This window comes from Petromyzon marinus, chromosome 83, assembly GCF_048934315.1.
Source record: "Petromyzon marinus isolate PM22_M1 ecotype Great Lakes invasive population chromosome 83, UKy_Petmar_22M1.pri1.0, whole genome shotgun sequence".
Lineage (NCBI taxonomy): Eukaryota > Metazoa > Chordata > Hyperoartia > Petromyzontiformes > Petromyzontidae > Petromyzon > Petromyzon marinus.
This window is the reverse complement of record NC_133748.1, coordinates 287,835-305,520: the sequence shown is the minus strand read 5'-3', so window position 1 is coordinate 305,520 and position 17,686 is coordinate 287,835. Positions and strand designations below refer to the sequence as shown.

Sequence of the window (17,686 nt, the reverse complement as noted above, 5' to 3'; positions counted from 1 at the left end):
CACCCTCCCTCAGCATTTCGCTTGGGAGATCATCTCTGCCCGCTGCCTTTCCTGGTCTCAGACTCCGGATCGCCTTCAATACTTCCTCAGCAGATGGCACCTCAGCCAGCCACTCACAGGGGGTGACTTCTTCCAATATTTGAGGCACCGCAGCCTCAGCAGGGTCATCCTCACTTTGTGCCACGATGTTTTCCTGGCTGAGGGATTTTCCCTCCCCCAGGACCTCACAGAAATGCTCAGCAAATCTGCTAACCTGTTCCTGGGGGTCGGAGATTGGATCACCGTTTTTTCCCCTAATGATGGTAATAGGTGTGGCGCTGCAGGTTACTTTTTTGATGGAGTTAAATAGAGATTTGTGATCACGGGCCACTGAGGCAGATTCCATCTCCTCAGCAACCCGCGACCACCACCCATCCTTGCAGCGCCTCACGGCTCTCCGAACCTCCGAGCGAAGGCTTCGGTAAGCCTCCTCATTCTCTGACGTGGGATTCTGTAGCCGATGACAGTGGGCCTGTCGCTTTTTCTCAACCATCCTGAACACCTCCTCTGTCAGCCAGGGTCTCTGGGGAGGTCTGAACCGCGTACCCAAAGCAGCCATTGCAGCTGCATGAGTCACAGTCCTAAACCTCGCCCATTTACCCTCGACATCAGGAGGAGTCGGGGACGATGGCAATCCCAGCCGCAAGCGATGATGAAATTCACGCTTGCAACTTTCATCAGATAACTGAGACCAGGCCACTTTATGTTGGAATGGGGTCCTGGGTGTACACCCACCACCAGAGTGGAAGAATGGCAGGCGCATCTTACAGATGACTAGTCGATGGTCAGAGGGCAGATCAGCTCCACGGTAGGTCCTGGTGTCAAGGACATGGGCTCGCATTCGCTGGTCCGTCACTATGTAGTCCAGCAGATGTTCTTGCTTGGACCCGGCATGCATCCATGATGTTGTGTGGATGCGCCGATGCCGGAACAGCGTGTTGGTAATTACAAGCCCATGGGCTGCACAAAAATCTAGCAGCCTCCTACCGTTGTTATTGAGCTGATCTGGCCCATGCCCTCCAATCACTCCAGACCAGGTGCCAGTATCATGACCAACTCGGGCATTGAAGTCACCCAACATGATGACTCTATCCCGAGGGGCCACTTTAGCCAGCACCTGTGACAGGAGGTCATAGAAGGCATCTGACTCATCGGCTTTGCCTGCATCCCTCCACGGATGTTCATCTTTGGTGGGGGCATAAGGAACCACGACCACCATTCCTCGCCTCCGGTTGATGGGAAGGCGAGCCCAAAGTAGCCTGGGGCTTACAGCTTCCCACACCTCACCGCCACGCTCCCACGCCCCCTTCATTCTTTTGTTCAAAAGAAGACCCACACCCTGTTGTTTGGCAGTATGCTGCCCCGAGTAGAGGACTGTCCACCCCTCATGGTGGCAGGAGCCAGAGCCGGTCCACCGGACCTCCTGAATGCCGCATAGATCCAGGCGGTACCGGTCCAGCTCCCGACAGAGGAGTGGCAGCCTCTCCTCTGCAGTGAGCGTTAGAACATTCCACGTGGCCACCCGTAGTGGATTTTCGTTGTTTCTGGAGTAGCCCCGAGGGTAGGTATTCAATCTCCTGGCTCCGCCAATTGGGGTTTGGCCAGGAGACGTCATAGACGCCTGGCCCCCCGGGGCCTCCGGCACAAGCTTATTAGTTACATATTTCAGTTTAATTCGTGGTTTCGTGGTAATTAATTGAAGGTGGAGGGGTTACCAGCCCCTCGCACCCGTCCAGAGCCCCCGTTTAGCCCCATGTGGTGGACACATATGCCATGAGGGGAGGAGCCAATCAAAATTGGATCTCCCCATCACAGCACTGTCCACGACAGAGTTGCCCGTCCGGCACCGCGAGGAGGTAGGGGGTTGTTTTGCACACACACACACACAATGTGTACACACACACACACAGTGTACACACACACACACAATGTGTACACACACACACAATGTGTACACACACACGCAATGTGTACACACACACGCAATGTGTACACACACACGCAATGTGTACACACACACGCAATGTGTACACACACACGCAATGTGTACACACACACACAATGTGTACACACACACACAATGTGTACACACACACACAATGTGTACACACACACACAATGTGTACACACACACACAATGTGTACACACACACACAATGTGTACACACACACACAGTGTACCCTGTGTGTGACGTCATGTCACCAAGGTATTCACCCCACCCCGTCCACCGCGCCCTTGAGCGTGACGTCACCTCTGCCTGGGTCACTTCCGTTGTCTGTTCAAGTAGAATCCTTATTTGGGCAAAGCTACGCCCGGTGACTGGAGGCTCATTAACATAATGTATTCATGAAAGCCGTCGCGAATTTATTGCGACGAGTTCGGCACCCACGCCCCATCCCTCCACGTATGGGCCAGGTTCATTAACATAATTTATTTAATTTACAGAGCCGCTCATTGTGGTAGGGGAGTGTTTTGTACCCCGCAAGTGACGTCATGTCACCTCCTGCTGCCGCGTGACGTCACGAGGTAACAGGAATCTGCCGCTCCGTGCGTGAACTGAAATCCGAGGTGAGAAATTCTCATCGCGGTTGTGGTGGTGATTGTGGTGATTGTTGTGGTTGTTGTGGTGGTGGTGGTGGTTGTGGTGATTGTGGTGGTGGTGGTTGTGGTGGTGGTGGTTGTTGTGGTGGTGTTTGTGGTGGTGGTGGTTGTGGTGGTGATTGTGGTGGTGGTTGTGGTGATTGTGGTGGTGTTTGTGGTGGTGGTGGTGGTTGTTGTGGTGGTGGTTGTGGTGGCTGGTGTGGTGGTTGTTGTTTACCGAGGTAGAGCCTCGCTCTCTCTCGTAGGGATGTCAATTGAGTAGCGGCGAGCATGGAAGCGATGTCCAGGTTGGAACTTTACAGCGCGGGGCCTAGCCACGCGGGGCCTTGCCTCCTGCCCTCGCCTGATCGCGTTTGCTTCAATTCTCTCGCTTAAGTTTAATTTGTCTTCACACGGCTCGCCTCTTTGTCACTTTGTTTTACTTTTAAATATTCACGCAGTTTATATTTCATTCTTTTTTTTTACTTACCAGGCCAAGCCCGCTTGAGCTGCCGTGCCGCTTTTGTTATTTTCAGAAGCGACCTGCCCACAACGCAAGGTGAGTTTAGTTTTTAGTATTTAGTTTAATTTATTTGGTATAGCCCTGTGAACCGTTCGGCTGTTGATTCCGGTGCAACCGCAACAAACTAAAAACATGAACAAGAAAACATCTTAAAGTGACTTTATGTGTTGACTGTGCAAACAGAAAATACAGGAAAAAAACATCAAAATATTCCTGAAATAGCACCGTACACCACCAAACACTGTGTGCAAAACTCCCAGTGGGATGCAAGTCAAACAACAACAACAAGACAACTTAGTCTTCTTTGGTTCTTTCGGTAAAGCCAGACAGTCTCGTCCCTTCACCTGATGAAGGCCGCTTGTGTTGTGGCCGAAACGTCGTGAGAATATTATTGTGTTATTTTATTTTATCAATTTATTATTTTATTCTCATTCTACGTGACTTTACCGAAAGAACCAAAGACGATGAATCATTGCAGTCACGAAAGCTTTAAATCGAAAAGACAACTTAGATGAAGGCCATCAGTCTAACTCCGCACTACAATAAAAAAAACATGGCCAAACCAAAAAACCTTTTAGAAATCACCAAAATAAAGCCGTAAATGCAATGTAACAGTGATCATAGGAACTGCGACCGAATTTTTTACAATAAACTACATAAATAACATGTAACACCAAACCCTAGAGCCACAGCTGGCTGCATGAGTTACTCCACAAACAACAGGAGCATCAGTCGGAGTATCACATTTTTCAATGCACCTTTAAGATCACACTAAATTAAAATACAGATAATACATTGCAGCGGTCATCCGGAGCGAAACATTTTATTTTATTTTAGGCCACTGAATAGCAGTGGCAGCTAGGGGTGTACAACTCCTCTAGAGCAGTTTTGAGTGAAGATCTCATTGGTAGCGATTCAAGTTGCAGTTTATTGGCAATAGCATTCCAGACCCTGGGGGCATCAATAGCAAAGGCCCTTCCTCCGGTTTTTGTACGGCAATAGGGAATGTGAAGCTGGTAAATGAGCGAAGACCTGAGGTCAAATTTGTTCTTTGAAACAGAGGAGATCCAGCAGGTAGTCTGCGGATTTTTTTGTAAGTACATCGTGAATAAATAAGATCTGATGTACAAGCCGTCGAACATTAAGAGATGTTAAGTTTGACCAAATGTAGAGATCACAGTGGTGAGTCCTATATGGGCAGTTCAATGCAAATCTTAAGGTCGAGTGATAGATGGAATCAAGCTTCTTCAGTACAGTACTTGGGGCTGATTTATACACGATATCACAGTAATCAAGTAGAGACAGTATGGTAGCTTTTATCAATTCCAAACGGAACATAGGGGGGAAGCAGTGCTTGTGTCGATACAGAAAACCAATTTTTATTTTTGTCTTTTAACCACTATAATCAATGTGATCTTCAAAATTTAGTTTTGAATCCAGGATGACCCCAAGATACTTATAGAACTTGACTTGCTCTATTTGATCATTATTTAAGGAATGTAATTTGAAAAAAAATTACTTCCTGCTTTAGTCCCGGTGAGAAGCATAGCACCTTGGTTTTGGAGGTATTTAGGACTAGTTTAAGTGCAACTATCTGATGTTGTAGATTGTTGAAATCACCCTGGAACTTAGCAATCACGTCATCCGGAGAGCGACCAGCAGTAATCAGTATCCTGTCATCTGCAAAAAGATTTACCCTGGAATGATCCAGGTCAGTGCCCAAGTCATTGACAAAAAGAGAGAACAAGAGGGGGCCGAGGATGGAACCCTGTGGAACCCCTTTTGTTATCTTAACACTGTTTGACCTCCAACCATCTGTGAATACAGTTTGGGTGCGAGAAAAGAGGTAATTTTTTTAACCATTTTACTGTGTTTTTGGAAAAACCGAGGCAACTTAGTTTACCAAGCAGGGTGTTGTGGTCTACTGTATCAAAAGCTTTGGACAGGTCAAGAAAAAGACAGGCACAGTACTGCTTATTATCAAGGCTACTGTAAATTTGATTCAGATAGTCTAATGCAGCAGATGTGGTGCTGTATTTTTTTTCGGAACCCAGATTGTTTTAGATGTAGTAGATTGTTGGTGGACAGGAAACTGCTAATTTGGTAGTTCAATAATTTTTCAAAAATTTTCATCAATGGGGACAAAATTGAGATAGGTCGGTAGTTATTGGGATCATCTTTAGGGCCCTCTTTGTGTAGTGGACGGACATAGGAATTTTGATTTAAAGCTTTCGTGACTGCAGTAATTCATATTCTTAGCTCTTTCGGTAAGGTCACGTTGAAGGGAAACAATAAAATAATAAAATATATATAACAATAAAAATTATCACGACGTTTCGACCATAACACAAACAGTTGTCATCAGGTGTGAAAACCAACGGCAAGAAACATTCGAAAGAAGTGGCGGTTCGCATTTATTTATTTTAAACGGTGTTTTTATTTATAAAAAACGTTAGCACCACGGGCAGCGATTTGGCAGTTTATTAAGAAGGACGAGTCCATCTATGTTCTGAAAAGAGGAGGGGGGAGACGAAAAATTAATGTATGCTGTCTGAAAGCCACCGTAAGCGTGAACAATCAATTAAGACCTGAAATGGTTTATCAAATCCTTCCAATGATTGCTAAGCCAGAATCCATCTTCTCGGTTGAAATTGTCTCTGTGCTTGTATATGTGGATAGCCTCATGAACGAATCTCTCATGGTAGCCAGATGGCTTACAAAGAACCTCTGGATGTAGGACTGTTTCCATTATAGAGGAACTGATGCTTCTTTGATGGACAGGTTGAAAATATGGGCTATAGGTTTGTATATTAGGTGACCAACAGTTAATAGAGCAAAGACGGGAAAACTATCTGCTCCGGTAGAGGAGGACCCTTTGAGTTAGGACAGCTGTTTCAGAACATGACTTTCGTGGATTGGCTGGAAACTAAATTCGTTTATTGTTTCGACAGGGGTGTAGGAATTTGCAGGAGCAGGGGTGACTCCCAATACATTATCAAAAAGATTACCAGCTTCAGAAAAATGAAGGTTAAAATTGTCAACTATTTTTTTGGGATCTGAAAAATATTCCCCATTTCGGTTTAGCTCAACGGGCAGATTGTCTGTTTTGGATGCCTTTTCGATACATTTGATTGTTTTCCAAAAAATCCTGGCATTTCCATGTGATTCCAGGAGAGTGGAGGAAAAATAGGCATTTTTTGCATGCCGTATTTTTTTGATGCATCTATTCCTTAAAATCCTATATTCTAGCCAGTCATTGACCAAATTACTTTTCTGAGCACATGCCCAAGCCTTGTCCCTAATTTTCATGAGCTTTGTAATCAAAGGATTATACCATGGTGGGCGGTTGCCTTTAGTTTTAAATCTAACCAACGGAGCATGTTTGTTAAGAATTTGGAGAAACATGTACCTGAAAGTCTCCCAAGCCGTAGTCAGGTTGGGGATATCACAGACCTTGTCAATATCCGAGTGAAGCACATCATTAGCAAATGCCTGAGTGCTGAAGTGCCTCAAAGAGTGCTTCTCAACAATTTTAGGGGGGGCTTTGAGTCTGGCTGATGATCTCACCCCAAAAATGAAGCAGTGATCACTAAGATTATTTCTCAGAACACCAGTCAGTGTGAAATTGTGAGGGGCATTTGCCAATAGGACGTCAAGCAGAGTTGACTGTCCCGGATTTGAGGCTCGTCAACAGGGTGGTGGTGTTCACTCTAGACGCGTGGCAGTGTTGACTTTAGACGCGTGGCGGTGTTGACTTTAGACGCGTGGCGGTGTTCACTCATGACGCTTGGCGCTGTTCACTCTAGACGCGTGGCGGTGTTCACTCTAGACGCGTGGCGGTGTTCACTCTAGACGCGTGGCGGTGTTCACTGTAGACGCATGGCGCTGTTCACTCTAGACGCGTGACGCTGTTCACTCTAGACGCGTGGCGCTGTTCACTCTAGAAGCGTGGCGGTGTTCACTCTAGACGCATGGCGGTGTTCACTGTAGACGCGTGGCGGTGTTCACTCTAGACGCGTGGCGCTGTTCACTCTAGAAGCGTGGCGGTGTTCACTCTAGACACGTGGCGGTGTTCACTCTAGACACGTGGCGGTGTTCACTCTAGACGCGTGGCGGTGTTCACTCTAGACGCGTGGCGGTGTTCACTCTAGACGCGTGGCGGTGTTCACTCTACTTGGTGGAGTGAGGAAGCATGAATTCTGAGCGGGTGAAGGTGGCCAGGCGTGGGTCTGGACACACCACCACCTGTGAACCATGCCAGTGTGTGACAGTGGTGGAGCCAGTGGGGGTGGGGTGGCACGTGCCCCCCAACGATCCGATCGAAATCCCTAATTTCGATAGGATCATTGGGGTTTATTGGTAACTAGCTTCACTACCCGGCTTCGCCCGGGACTTGGATTCTTGTCTTGGATAAATTTCATATTCCCTTATATTTCACTGAAAAACCCTTAACATTGTTGATGCTTGCAAGAAATAAAAGAGCCTAAACAAATCAAGTTACCTAAATCGGATGTTTTCACTCAAGGAAATTTTACCTTTATCCACTCCTCCGTAAGGTCGATTTTGGCCACTCGGGAAGGGAATGACGTGGCGAGCTGAAAATAGTCGCGTTCACTTCGAAATTCCAAACAGCATAAGCTGTGAAAATTTCATGACGCCAGAGCTCAGCGTTGGAGAGGTTTTGTTGCTTCACACAAACAAACAGATGTAATGTTCTGCTTCATATTTAAGATAGCAGTTCTACCCGTTCTTCGCACGGATATGTATTGAAACTCCGAGAAGCCAATGGCTTCATCCGCCAGGAGCAAAGTGCCACCTAAAATCTCCCGGCATGCTGTTAACAGCTCTAAGCATTGCAGAGCGCTTAACTCAGGTGTGTTGCGGGTTGACGCCACAAACTTCATGGTCATACAAAATACAAAAGTATATTTTATTATTTTTTCATTGTGTACAGTATGGAACCTACCCACATGCTAAATTTCAAGTGTTTAGCATGTTGGGAAGTATGCTAAACACTTTCGAACAGACACACATATCCACACATTTCCCTTGTATATATAGAGATTAATCAGCATTTTGCGACCCCCCCCCCACTGCCACCGTGTGGCATATTATTATGTGCCAGGGACTCTATGAGAGGACAACAGTCTGAGTCCATAATTGGCAATAATTAACGGCACAGCAGTTATAAGCGACTCACAGAATTGTGCGCAGTTGCGTATACAGTACACGACTTTCCTGATGGCAAACACCTTCAGCGAGCGCGATGGCAATCACCCGCGTCCAATAAAAAGCATAGGACAAGTCCTTACTAACAACTCCTTACTAACAACTCCTTACTTACTAACAACTCCTTACTAACAACTCCTATAATTTTTCATTGCTGGAGGGGTTTGCCCCCCACCTGAAAATTCTGGCTCCACCTCTGAGTGTGTGACAGGGTCAAGTTTGTATTTGTAGTAAAGTCTATTAATTCTATTGAGCACGGAGGTTATATCAAAACGGTAGTTTATTTTTGTTTTCCTCTTGAACTCTTCGTAAGATTGGGGTCAGGAAGTTATCGCAGCACACGAGCCGCTGAAGTCGGGAACTCTTCATCCCAGCATTCAAGGACATCTGTGCCTGGCTTCACACCTCTAAGTTGCGATTGAACATGAATTTATGCATTTCTGCATAACACAAATAGTATTATTTTCAACACCCTTTGCTATGTCAGCTGAATTTGGGTTTCATAAATATTCCTTTTGAAGCCAGGCACATTTATGACATTTGCCCTCTCATTGTGTGCCTTAACAGCCCGTGTGATTAATTTGGGACACTTTTTCACTATATCATGAATATATGAAAAAGTATAGACGTGTAAGTCACGTGTTACTGTGTATATGCATTCCTCTGTGCCTCGATACTGACGTGTAGATGGTGTGGATATTCTTTTTCTATCTGTAGCTGTCGCTTCCTCTGTCGCCTCCTCTGCAGAATTTGCCTGATGGAACAAAGGCACTCGGCACAGCTCTGTGCAAAAAGGCATCAATGCGACCAGAGTGCATACAGCACGGATCGTACTGGAGATTTGACCTTGCACCAGAGAACTCAAACAGGAGAGAAACCCTTCAAGTGCAGTGTGTGTGGGAAGGCATTTGCACATTCATTACTTCTTGTAACACACCAGAGAACACACACGGGAGAGAAACCCTTCAAGTGCAGTGTGTGTGGGAAGGCGTTTGCACAGTCACCACATCTTCAAGTTCACCAGAGAACACACACGGGAGAGAAACCCTTCAAGTGCAGTGTGTGTGGAAAGGTGTTTGCACAGTCATCTGCTCTTGTAACACACCAGAGAACTCACACGGGAGAGAAACCCTTCAAGTGCAGTGTGTGTGGGAAGGCGTTTTCAAATTCATCTGCTCTTAAATATCACCAGACAACACACACGGGAGAGAAACCCTTCAAGTGCAGTGTGTGTGGGAAGGCGTTTGCACAATCGTACCTTCTTGTAACACACCAGAGAACACACACGGGAGAGAAACCCTTCAAGTGCAGTGTGTGTGGGAAGGCGTTTGCACAGTCACCATATCTTCAAGTACACCAGAGAACACACACAGGAGAGAAACCCTTCAAGTGCAGTGTGTGTGGGAAGGCGTTTGCACAGTCATCTGCTCTTGTAAAGCACCACAGAACTCACACGGGAGAGAAACCCTTCAAGTGCAGTGTGTGTGGGAAGGCGTTTTCACGTTCTACAGTTCTTCATGTACACCAGAGAACACACAAGCATCAGAAGATCCACAAAGAGCGGAATCTGAAATCAGCTTGTGGAAGTCAAAGTGCCGCAATGAGCCCATCTCTCATGAAACAAGAACCGGAAGAACATCCCAGCTTAGACACTTTTAAAGGTTTCGAGGTGAAATATGAAGAGGTGAAGGTCAAATGTGAGGAAGTGATGGTGAAGAGTGAAGCAGTGAAGGTAAAATGTGAAGATGAAGATTCAACTCCAAAATCGGACCTTCACATCGATGGAGGCAACGTGAAGCAGGAGGAGAATTCTGACTGTGAGGCAGAGCGAGGCAACTCCCAGCAGTTTGTGGAAGTGGAGGTGTGGGTGGACTTCCTCCGAGACAATACAAAGTCAAATGGAGACCCGGTAGATGTGTAAGCTTGAGACGATGTTGCTCCAATAGATGCACCTTTGTCACAGGCCTTTAATGACAAGAATGAAGTTGAACACTCAATTGCTAGGTGCAACCTGCAGGGTAAGAGCGGCCAGTCGTTGTGGACCTGTGGGTTGGGTAGATCTCTAACCAGGAGCGAGAGCCAATAAGCTCCCAAGCGTTGACCATGTTATCATAATTGCAATTATATGGTGCTTGCTTAATCACCTCGGCAATTCGGAGTTTTGTATCGTATCTCGTTTCAAACACTCGAAGAGCATCCCCAAGTAGCAGCTGCCCCAGTGTGGCACAAGGTGGTGGCCCTACACCGGCCTGCATGTGGACAAGGGCCTGTCAGTAGGTGGCGATGGTTGATGTGGCATCTCAGTTGTGGAGTTTGTAGGTAATGTTTGGAATTTGCTCAATTTTGACCCAGACGCCAGCATGCAATGGCCTACTCGTTTTGAATGGTGCAATAGTATGTTGTACATACACTTAAGCAGACGGTGCGTATCTTTTTTTAATTAGTTTATTGGTAATGTGATGTAACCTGATGCAGTATATTTCAGTGCAGCAATTCAATTTTGTTAATTTGCCTGTCACTAATTTATAATGAATACTTGTCCGATTCTGTGCGTACATGTAACATTTTGTCTATAAGGGTCAAACACTGATTAAGTGATGTTAGGACAAAGTTTGTTTTGGAAGTAACCTGTACAGATAACTCGGGTAAGACTCATTGTTCTTGTGATACAGGTCAAAGGGTATTTTCGTGTTTTCAGGAAGCATCTCCCTCTGGAGCAACTCAGTCTTTGAAATAGGGAGCACACTCGGATCATTCATCAGTTACAAGGCATACCACTCAAAAGTTACACGTAGAGGAGATACATTCTCTACAACACGAATTATAATTTTGTATTACGTGTTGAGGTAGATTTTGTCGAACCAGGACTAGAAATGGTCCTTGCTGATTAACTTCTGGATGTTCACAACCAAGGGTTGAAGCAAGCCTGACCACCTACGGCGCCCCTCACAACCATTTACGGCCTTAGGCCAGGAAAGTCATGAAAAAAGTTGCACACGAACGACGCCTCCACGCAAGCTTCCGATGCTCCGTTTTGAAGTTTGAAAATGAAACAACTTTTAATTTTATTATGTTTTTAATTAGATAATTGTATTTCTTCATTAAAAGCTTATTAATTGAAGACGACATTTCGTGTGAATTTTCTCTCGTCGTTAAGTAGATGGCCTTGCCGGGGGTTCGGTTCGATGCGGACTTTCACCTAGGTGGGATCGCTGGATTGAGATGAGGCGACACAGAGCTGGCCATGCGAGAAGACCGCCGTCTGCAGATCGAACGTCTGTCCCTGCGCCTCCATCGTTCATGCAGGGAGTGTGTAGGCTTGCAGCGCCCCCTGCATGAAAACGATGGAAAGTGCAGCGTTAGTCACAGATGGAGTTGTGCGCTTATATAAAAGAGTTTAGCCAGTGGGTTTTCAAAGTACCTTTGTCTTAGAGAAATTAATTTTGCGTGAGCCCACGGCATTAAAACGATGCTCAGCTGAGCAGGGTGAGCCACGGGGGGTGGGAGGGGCACCTTATCTTTGTCACGTGCCCTAGCTCACGTGACTTCTGCCGCGACAATGTCTGGATGTTTTCGCCTGAGGACGACCGCTCGTGTTGTGATCGAAACGTCGTGATTTATTTTTTATTTTATTCTTTCTACCTACGTGACTTTACTCAAAGAACCAAAGAGTATGAAAGACGTCTTGTCTGCTGATCTTGTTCATATCTGCGTACACCGATATCCCACATTGCTTACACGTACACACCACACACAATGAAATAAGTAGAAACTAGAACGACTTAATTCCGGGGATGGGCAAAGATTCAGGAATCTTTCGATTTAAAGCTTTCATGACTGCAATGATTCATCTTCTTTGGTTCTTTCGGTAAAGTCACGTAGAATGAGAATAAAATAATACATTGATCAAATAAAATAACACGATAATATTCTCACGACGTTTTGGCCACAACACAAGCGGCCTTCATCAGGTGAAGGGACGAGACTGTCTGGTAGGACAGCGCTGTCCTACATAGATACCAGCCGCTCCTACCAGACAGTCTCGTCCCTTCACCTGATGAAGGCCGCTTGTGTTGTGGCCGAAACGTCGTGAGAATATTATTGTGTTATTTTATTTTATCAATTTATTATTTTATTCTCATTCTACGTGACTTTACCGAAAGAACCAAAGAAGATTCAGGAATCTCTTTCAATGGAGCGAGTTAAGTGTGTTCGATTCAACATCTCTCTGTCCGTCTGTGTCTCTGTTCCCCTCTGTGTCTCTCGCTGACTGTGTCTCTGTCGTCTCTGTATCTTTCTGTGTTCCTCTTGTCTGTGTCTGTTCACCTCTCTCTTGTCAGTCTCTGTGTGTGTCTCTATCAGCGTCTTTTCAACCGTATTCAACTACTGCCAGTAGCAACATGCACCCGTTCAACTTTCACGGCCCACGACTGCACGCGACTCAAACTTGCTCCGAGTCTCTGTGTGTACGTTGAACTTATTTCGCACCGTACGTAGCCAACCATGTTAATCTGTGGGTCTCTGTGCGAGTCTCTGTGTGTATCTGGATCTTCTTTCGCACCGTACGTAGCCGAACCTGCACAGGAGGAGCGGCTGGTGTCTGTGGAGCTGTGGGCTGGGTACATCTGTCAGCAGGAGCGAGAGACAATGAAGCTCCCAAGCATTCACTACGTTACCAACATCATATTTGCACTCATAAGTCGCTTGCCTAACTGCCTCGGCAACTCGGTGTCTCGTATCGAATCTCATCTCAAACAATCGAAGGACCCCTTCCCTAAGTGGCAGCTGCCCCTGTGTGGCACAAGGTGGCCCTGCACCGGCCTGCACGTGGACATGAGTCTGTCGGTAGGGGGCGATCATTGACGCGCCATCTCCGTTGTGTAGTTTCTGGATAATGTTTGGAATTGCCACAATTTTGACCGTGAAACCAACATGCAATGACCTGTGCGTTGTGAATGACACAGCGCTATGTTTTACAGCTGCCGTGAACCAGACTGCGCTCATTGTGGTGAATGTTACTGGGGTAGCCAGCTGTGCCTGTCGGATTTGAACCTTGAACCTCTGCAATAAATAGAGAATGCGCTACCACATTCTCGGTTCTTACAGTAAAGTCACGTAGATAGAAAACAAAAACTAATTTTTGGGGGGGAAATAATAAATTGATGAAAAAATGCCATTGGTTGACTGACTGAGATGACTGCGTCCCCCACAATGTGTACACACACACAGTGTACACACACACAGTGTACACACACAGAGATACACAGTATATACACACACAACAACAACAACCGCCATTCGCCACTAAGTGGCGGTGACGTCACCACGACGCTTGTGCCAGGCTATGTGCACCCTGAGGCCACGTGAAGTGTCGAACGCCCGCTGGCAGGAGGTCACGGGGCAGACCCAGGTGCCACGGGTCGACTGACTGAGATGACTGGCTGATGCACCACCTGTGCCCCCTACTGTGCCAACCTGCTGTGCTTTAGCCACCCGGCGCTCCGCTCGTTGTTCTGAGCGTCGCTCCTCCGCCCTCCGTTGTTGTTGGAGGGCGACTGCCTCCAACTGCCCAGTAGCATCCTTCACGAGCCTCCTCCACAGAGGCCGATCTTGACACCGCTGGTACCAGTCATCGGCAAGTCCACTCAGCTCCACGTCCTCCTGTACCACATCACTCCATCTCTTCTCTAGCCCGTGCCGCGCCCGCTTAGCCCCCTCAATCCGGCCAAACAAAAGCTGTTTCGGCATGCGGTGGCTGGGCATGCGGGCTACATGACCCAGCCATCGCAGCCTTGCCTGCCGGAGGAGCTCACCGATGGGACCCTGCCCAGATCTTTCAAGGATTTGTGAGCTCCTCGACAATTCAGTCTGGATAAACCCAGGATGGATCGTAGGCAGGCCAGCCTAAATGTTTCTAACCGGCGAAGATGTTCTATTAGGGAGGTCCACGTTTCGCAAGCGTAGAGAAGGGAGGGAATGACCGTGGCCGAGAAGACCTGAAGCTTAGTGCGGAGCGACAGACCAGGTAGCTTCCACACAGCGTTACGCAACCGATGAAAAGATATTGCCACTCAACTGATTTGGAGTGAGACCTTTGCTGTTAAATTGGAGCCAGTCATAAGCACACTGCCCAGGTATGGGAAACTCTCCACTCTCTCCACAACTGCCCCATCACCGATTGGGAGTTGTGGGGGTGGAGTGTCCGATGGTACAAAATACCCAGGCAGATGCTTAGTTTTGGTGGGGCTGATGGTAAGGCCCCACCTCTTAGTGGCACGCTCCAGTCTCAGCAGCAGCGTCTCCAACTCCTCCTCTGACTGAGCAGCTATTACCAAATCATCAGCATACATAACGTGGTTGAGCAATAGGGAGCCATCCCTTGACCGCACCCGGGCATCGATTAGCCTCCCATTATATCTGTACCATATGGAGATTCCCCCGGTACAGCTATTGAAGGCTTCACGAACTACGTGGTCAAAATAGATGTTAAATAATGTGGGAGCCAGAGGACATCACTGTCGCACCCCAAGGTGTACAGGGAATGGCTCTGACTCCCGGCCACGTAGTTTTACCCGGGCCCGCTCACCATCATGAAGGTCATTAATGATCGTGAGCAGAGGGTCAGGTACTCCAAAAGCACGAAGAACGACCCAGAGCCCAGGCCTACTGATGGTATCATAGGCCTTGACCAGGTCAATAAAGCAGAGATGTAGGTCTTGTTGGAATTCCCTACACCTCTGCTGTAGCAGACGGACAGAAAATATGGCATCTGTGCAGGACCGCCCTTTCCTGAAACCGCATTGGGGCTCCGCAAGCCTCTCCTCAGCGTGCCTGGCAAGGCGATGCTGAATAATCCTTGCCAGGACCTTTCCCGGCACACTGAGGAGTGAGATGCCCCTGTAGTTGTTACAGTCTGTGCGGTCCCCCTTCTTAAAAAGGGGGACCACCAGGGCATCCTTCCAATCCTGCGGAACCCGTCCAGTGGTCCAGACTGTTGTTATGATGTCATATAGGGCAGTCTGTGCACAAACGCCACCCTCCCTCAGCATTTTGCTTGGGAGATCATCTCTGCCCGCTGCCTTTCCTGGTCTCAGACTCCGGATCGCCTTCAACACTTCCTCAGCAGATGGCACCTCAGCCAGCCACTCACAGGGGGTGACTTCTTCCAATATTTGAGGCACCGCAGCCTCAGCAGGGTCATCCTCACTTTGTGCCACGATGTTTTCCTGGCTGAGGGATTTTCCCTCCCCCAGGACCTCACAGAAATGCTCAGCAAATCTGCGAACCTGTTCCTGGGGGTCGGAGATTGGATCACCGTTTTTTCCCCTAATGATGGTAATAGGTGTGGCGCTGCAGGTTACTTTTTTGATGGAGTTAAATAGAGATTTGTGATCACGGGCCACTGAGGCAGACTCCATCTCCTCAGCAACCCGCGACCACCACCCATCCTTGCAGCGCCTCACAGCTCTCCGAACCTCCGAGCGAAGGCTGCCGTAAGCCTCCTCATTCTCTGACGTGGGATTCTGTAGCCGATGACAGTGGGCCTGTCGCTTTTTCTCAACCATCCTGAACACCTCCTCTGTCAGCCAGGGTCTCTGGGGAGGTCTGGACCGCGTACCCAAAGCAGCCATTGCAGCTGCATGAGTCACAGTCCTAAACCTCGCCCATTTACCCTCGACATCAGGAGGAGTCGGGGACGATGCCAATCCCAGCCGCAAGCGATGATGAAATTCTCGCTTGCAACTTTCATCAGATAACTGAGACCAGGCCACTTTATGTTGGAATGGGGTCCTGGGTGTACACCCACCACCGGAGTGGAAGAATGGCAGGCGCATCTTACAGATGACTAGTCGATGGTCAGAGGGCAGATCAGCTCCACGGTAGGTCCTGGTATCAAGGACATGGGCTCGCATTCGCTGGTCCGTCACTATGTAGTCCAGCAGATGTTCTTGCTTGGACCCGGCATGCATCCATGATGTTGTGTGGATGCGCCGATGCCGGAACAGCGTGTTGGTAATTACAAGCCCATGGGCTGCACAAAAATCTAGCAGCCTCCTACCGTTGTTATTGAGCTGATCTGGCCGATGCCCTCCAATCACTCCAGACCAGGTGCCAGTATCATGACCAACTCGGGCATTGAAGTCACCCAACATGATGACTCTATCCCGAGGGGCCACTTTAGCCAGCACCTGTGACAGGAGGTCATAGAAGGCATCTGACTCATCGGCTTTGCTTGCATCCCTCCACAGATGTTCATCTTCGGTGGGGCCATAAGTAACCACGACCACCATTCCTCGCCTCCGGTTGATGGGAAGGCGAGCCCAAAGTAGCCTGGGGCTTACAGCTTCCCACACCTCACCGCCACGCTCCCACGCCCCCTTCATTCTTTTGTTCAAAAGAAGACCCACACCCTGTTGTTTGGCAGTCTGCTGCCCCGAGTAGAGGACTGTCCACCCCTCATGGTGGCAGGAGCCAGAGCCGGTCCACCGGACCTCCTGAATGCCGCATAGATCCAGGCGGTACCGGTCCAGCTCCCGACAGAGGAGTGGCAGCCTCTCCTCTGCAGTGAGCGTTCGAACATTCCACGTGGCCACCCGTAGTGGCTTTTCGTTGTTTCTGGAGTAGCCCCGAGGGTAGGTATTCAATCTCCTGGCTCCGCCAATTGGGGTTTGGCCAGGAGACGTCATAGACGCCTGGCCCCCCGGGGCCTCCGGCACAAGCTTATTAGTTACATATTTCAGTTTAATTCGTGGTTTCGTGGTAATTAATTGAAGGTGGAGGGGTTACCAGCCCCTCGCACCCGTCCAGAGCCCCCGTTTAGCCCCTGTGGTGGACACATATGCCATGAGGGGAGGAGCCAATCAAAATTGGATCTCCCCATCACAGCACTGTCCACGACAGAGTTGCCCGTCCGGCACCGCGAGGAGGTAGGGGGTTGTTTTGCACACACACACACAATGTGTACACACACACACAGTGTACACACACACACAGTGTACACACACACAGTGCACACACACACACAGTGAACACACACACAGTGCACACACACACACAGTACACACACAGTGTACACACACACAGTGTACCCTGTGTACACTGTGTCATGTCACCAAGGTATTCACCCCACCCCGTCCACCGCGCCCTTGAGCGTGACGTCACCTCTGCCTGGGTCACTTCCGTTATCTGTTCAAGTAGAATTCTTATTTGGGCAAAGCTACGCCCGGTGACTGGCGGCTCATTAACATAATGTATTCATGAAAGCCGTCGCGAATTTATTGCGACGAGTTCGGCACCCACGCCCCATCCCTCTA

The 17,686-nt window shown here is 48.2% G+C and overlaps 1 protein-coding gene across 2 annotated transcripts in view; it reads left to right on the top strand.

Moving 5' to 3' along the window:
- The window catches only part of LOC142907764 (uncharacterized), a 36,913-nt gene that overhangs the window by 10,370 nt on the left and 8,857 nt on the right, over window positions 1–17,686 (top strand). Inside the window, exons 1-3 of one of the 2 annotated variants that reach the window (XR_012931258.1) lie at window positions 2,211–2,608; window positions 3,114–3,179; window positions 12,943–13,548. Coding sequence is in view for 1 of the 2 variants with exons in the window: in XM_076057526.1 (XP_075913641.1) it covers window positions 3,114–3,179; window positions 9,090–9,874 (851 nt within the window). In the remaining variant the exon portion in view is untranslated. Of the gene's footprint in view, window positions 1–2,210; window positions 2,609–3,113; window positions 3,180–9,089; window positions 9,875–12,942; window positions 13,549–17,686 lie in introns of those variants that run through there. The other variant, XM_076057526.1, reaches the window with a different exon arrangement.